This window comes from Solea solea, chromosome 1, assembly GCF_958295425.1.
Source record: "Solea solea chromosome 1, fSolSol10.1, whole genome shotgun sequence".
In the NCBI taxonomy this organism is placed as follows: Eukaryota; Metazoa; Chordata; class Actinopteri; order Pleuronectiformes; family Soleidae; genus Solea; species Solea solea.
This window is the reverse complement of record NC_081134.1, coordinates 26,040,651-26,045,162: the sequence shown is the minus strand read 5'-3', so window position 1 is coordinate 26,045,162 and position 4,512 is coordinate 26,040,651. Positions and strand designations below refer to the sequence as shown.

Here is a 4,512-nt window from a genome sequence, read left to right as displayed (position 1 = left end):
CGGTGTGTGTTATCCATCCTGCCTGTGAAGGTCAAAAGTGCAAAGGGAAATCACATAATAAAAACGTATGCCTTTTTGGATCCAGGAAGTTCAGCCACATTCTGCTCAGAACAACTAATGCGGAAGCTAAACATCACAGGGAGAAAAACCAACTTCCTGTTGAGCACGATGGGGCAGAAAACAGTGGTTCCATCATATTCATTAATTGGCTTGGAGGTATCTACTCTGGACAGCAATGACTTTCATATTCTCCCAGAGGTTCTCACACAAACACAAATGCCAGTCAATGTTAATAACATGGTAAAATCTGAAGAACTGGCAAAGTGGCCATATTTGTCCAAGGTAAACATCCCAAACATAAAAGCAAACGTCGACCTGTTAATTGGAACCAACGCTCCCAGGATTTTAGAACCCTTGGAGGTCATTAACAGTAGCGGGAATGGCCCATATGCTATAAAGACAGTGCTTGGATGGGTTGTTAACGGACCACTGAATGGAAACAGTGGTGCTTCGGAGGTGGAGCTGCCCTTGGCGATGGTGAACAGGATTTCTGTGTGCAAGCTCGAAGAAACGCTGGACGACAGCAGGTACAGGCTACTTGAGTCTCGACTGGAGGAAACTGTCCAACAGTCAATGATAAAGGAGGAGAAAATCTCCACTCTGGATAAGAAGCTTCAGGAGAGCAAAGCACTCAATGTTGCACTGCGTGCCGAGCTAACCACTGCTCATAAGACAGTAAATGCCTCTCTGCAGACAGAGAGCAGCCTGTTGAAGGACCAGATCAAGCAGTTGGAGAACCAGAACACTTCTCTTAACAACCATATGGTGGCACTGCAGCGACACACCACCACCCTACAGGAACAGAATTCTCTCAGAGGATGCTATGGCCTGGAACCTCTCATGGCTGCTTGGCAGGGTTCTGGAGGTTTTTCCAGATAAACAAGGGCTGGTGCGTTCCGTGAGGTTACAGACAAGGGCCAACATTATTGAAAGGCCAGTGACGAAACTTTGTTTGGTACATGGAATATAGATTTGTCTGTACTGCACTTTAATGTAACTGTATCAACACATTATTTGCTCCTGTCTTGTTGTTTGAATTGTTATGTCAGGCTGCCATTAACAATTAGGGGCCGGTGTATAGGAGCCGAATGTGTGTTATGAGGTTTGGTGTAATTCACTCAATGTGTGTGTGGGGTCGCTGTGCTCTCAGAGGGGGGAGCTCAGGTGTATATAGGTGGCATTATCACTGTCATTGTCAGGTTTGTGAACCGGAAGGGCAAACGGTTTTCGACCGCTGTACCGCGGAGGCGCTACTCATGAATGGTTGTGGATTGTTTGAAGGAATTTCATTATGCAAAGGAAACGCACAGCAATAAACCAATATATTGCAACGAAACGAACAGCGTGGACATTCAATCAGAGTACAAAAGAGCGATCGCCAAGGCAAAGCGCGTCAACCAGGTCATCCGGAGTCAGAAACCTCAGTAGCGGAAGTTTGAGGCTGAGCTGCTATAATACTGACTATGATCCCAAATATTATGAATCTACACCCAGTGATGTGGTTGAAAACGTGGACACGGACTTTGACACTGATGAGCCCAAATCTACAAGTACAATATTGGCTGAAGAAGATCAGGGTGGGGATCAGGATGATGACCCAGATTTTAATAAAGAAGAAGATCAAAAAGAAGGACAGGAGGAAGATCAGGATGATGGCTATGAGGAAGATCAGGATGAAGATCAAGAAGAGGATCAGAAAGATGATCAGGATGATGACTGGGAAGAAGGACAAGATGATGACCAGGAAGAAGCTCATGAGGAAGATCAGGATGGTGACCATGAGGAAGATCAGGATGATGACCATGAGGAAGATCAGGATGATGATGATCAGGAAGAAGATCCACTCAAAGGCAAGTTCACAATCAGAAAAAAAAAGAACCTAAGAACGTATGTGAAGGGGCAAAATAAGAAAACAAAGACAACCAAAACTGAAGTTAGTGTTAATGTGACTGTTAAGACATGTACAAAAAGAAAAGACAACAAAAGATCATGGGACAAAAAACATTATTGTTTGTATTGCCATCAGCCAAATAACAAGATGGCGAGGCACTTGCAGAGGAAGCATATGGAGGTAAAGGATGTGGCACATGCATTCAGCTTTGCATCAAAGTCACCACAAAGAAAAGTTCTTTTAGAACAAATTAGAAGGAAAGGAGATTTTAAGCACAATGTGAGGGTCCTGGCTGAAGGCAAAGGACAGATAGTAACTGTAAAGCAGCCGTCTCATAAAACATCTGCATGGCACTATTTGCCTTGTAAATTCTGCTACGGCATGTTTTCTAGGACTGATTTGTGGAGACACCAGGGATCATGTAAACTTAAAACCAGCAGTGAGACAGACAACAAGAGAAAGACCAGAGGGGCAGTACAGAGTGTTTCAGCACGCCTGCTTCCTATAATGGCTTCATCTAGTGGATGTCAGGCTATTATTAATAAAATGAGACAGGATGACGTGTCCTTCCACATCAGGGGCGATTCATTGATCTGCAACTATGGGGAATCACTGTATGCAAAACATGGTCGTGTGAAGTCCAAGCACAACTATATATCTCAAAGAATGAGGGAGCTTGGTAGATTCATGTTGACTGCCAAAGCTATGGACAGTACTGTGAGGACTTTGGAAGACATATGTGTCCCCAAGAAATTTCTGCTTGTGGTCAATGCAGCCAAGAAATTAACAGAATTCAGTCCAAGCAAAAATGAATATGGGAAACCCTCAACAGCAGTGAGAGTGGGATTCTGCCTGAAAGGAGCAGTGGAGGTGTTGATTGGGCAAAGTCTCATGAACGATGATGACCTGGCAGAAAAAAAGGCAAAAAAGTTTTTGGAGCTGTTGGAAAAAAATTGGAAAACTCATGTTGCGGTATCTGCTCACCAGAGCATGCAGGAGAAGAGGTGGAACAAACCCGATGACATTCCCCTCACAAAAAATGTCATGGCACTTAGAGATCATCTCAGGATGGTGGAAGACAAAGCCAGAGCTGAACTGGAGCAGCAGCTGAGTTTGACTGCATACAAGGTGTTAAATGAGAGCATTCTGGCACAGCTGATTGTTTTTAATAAGCGTCGTGAAGGAGAAGCATCGCGCTTGACTCTCGAAGCCTACAAAAAAGTCAACACTAATCCTATCAATGAGGACATTTACAGCACTCTGTCTCCTTTAGAGAAGGAACTGAGCAAACAGCTGACTCGCATCGAGGTCCGAGGAAAAAGAGGGAAGAAGGTTCCTGTTTTTTTCACACACAGGATGATGGAGTCAATCCAAGTGTTGTTGAAATGGAGAGATGAAGCTGGTGTTCCCACTGAAAATCCCTACCTCTTTGCCAGAGCTGGTGTGCTGACGAACATACGTGGCTGCGACTGTCTGCGGAAATATGCAGAGGAGAGCAAAGCAGAAAACCCTGAGCTCCTCAGGTCAACTAAACTAAGAAAACAGGTGGCCACACTTTGCCAGCTCCTGGATCTTGACGAACAAGAGCTGGAACAAGTTGCTCGGTTCATGGGTCATGACATCAGAGTTCACCGGGACTTTTACAGACAGACTGACAAAACCTTTCAGATAGCAAAGATTAGCAAGCTTTTGTTTGCTATGGAACAAGGCAGTAGCACCTTAACAGGGAGGAACTTTAACACACTCCATCCCTCTGTGTCTGGTATGTATGTACACACACTGTTGTTTTTATGTACACACCATGTTGTTGTGTAACAGCTGTCTGTGTTGTTGTTTTTTGTCAACACCTATAGCTGGACACTAGTTTGATAAATACACAAACTACATATTTCTACCTGTACAGAATTGTTTCTTTAAAATACTCTGTATTAATATTTGACTGTTGGCTTTTTCTCAGGTGAAAGTCCCACACCGACACAGAGTCATGTGACCTCTCCGATAGAAACAGATGAAGAGGATGAAGGTAAGGTTTGAAAAACTAAAAACTCACTCTATTTTTATCTTGTCTCTGTTAGAGCTTCAGCAATTCATTCATTCACTTTCAAAAAGTGTATTAAAGGTTATAATATTTGCTTGTCAAATGTAAGAATAATGTCTGAGTTACAAATGAAATGTTTTTACTATTTTCAGTTGTTTTTCTCACATACAGTGAATTCCTTTCACACACATACGGAATAATGTCTGTGGGTTTGTTTGTTTTGTCAGATAAAGGTCGTGACCTCTGTTCCCCTGCCCCCTGCAGTGAGGATGATGGTGAGTTGTTTGTTTTCATGGATTTTATATAAAAAAAAAAACTTCAGGAGTGATACTTTTCTCTTAAGTGTATGAATTACTTGTCATAATTATCATTGTTATTATTGTTTATAATTATTATTTTAAAAACAGGTCTTATTTGTGTACAATATCTTTCTTTATGTCCCAATATCTTTATTATTCATTATTTTTTCAACAATTGTTTAATAATGTTTACACATGAACCTCCACTGATGTGTGTTTATGGA

General features: G+C 42.3%; 1 protein-coding gene across 1 annotated transcript; it reads left to right on the top strand.

The window, feature by feature from the left end:
• The first annotated feature begins 1,570 nt into the window (after window positions 1-1,570).
• Window positions 1,571-4,269, top strand: LOC131468202 (uncharacterized). Its single transcript, XM_058642208.1, has 2 exons — window positions 1,571-3,974; window positions 4,217-4,269. The coding sequence occupies exon 1, from the start codon at window positions 2,099-2,101 to the stop codon at window positions 3,764-3,766; it is 1,668 nt and encodes a 555-aa protein (XP_058498191.1). The 5' UTR covers window positions 1,571-2,098; the 3' UTR covers window positions 3,767-3,974; window positions 4,217-4,269.
• The last annotated feature ends 243 nt before the right edge of the window (window positions 4,270-4,512 follow it).

What these genes read in the sequence shown, in the direction of transcription:
- LOC131468202 (XM_058642208.1), top strand. Translation starts at nt 2,099, where the DNA reads ATGGCGAGGCACTTGCAGAGGAAGCATATGGAGGTAAAGGATGTGGCA.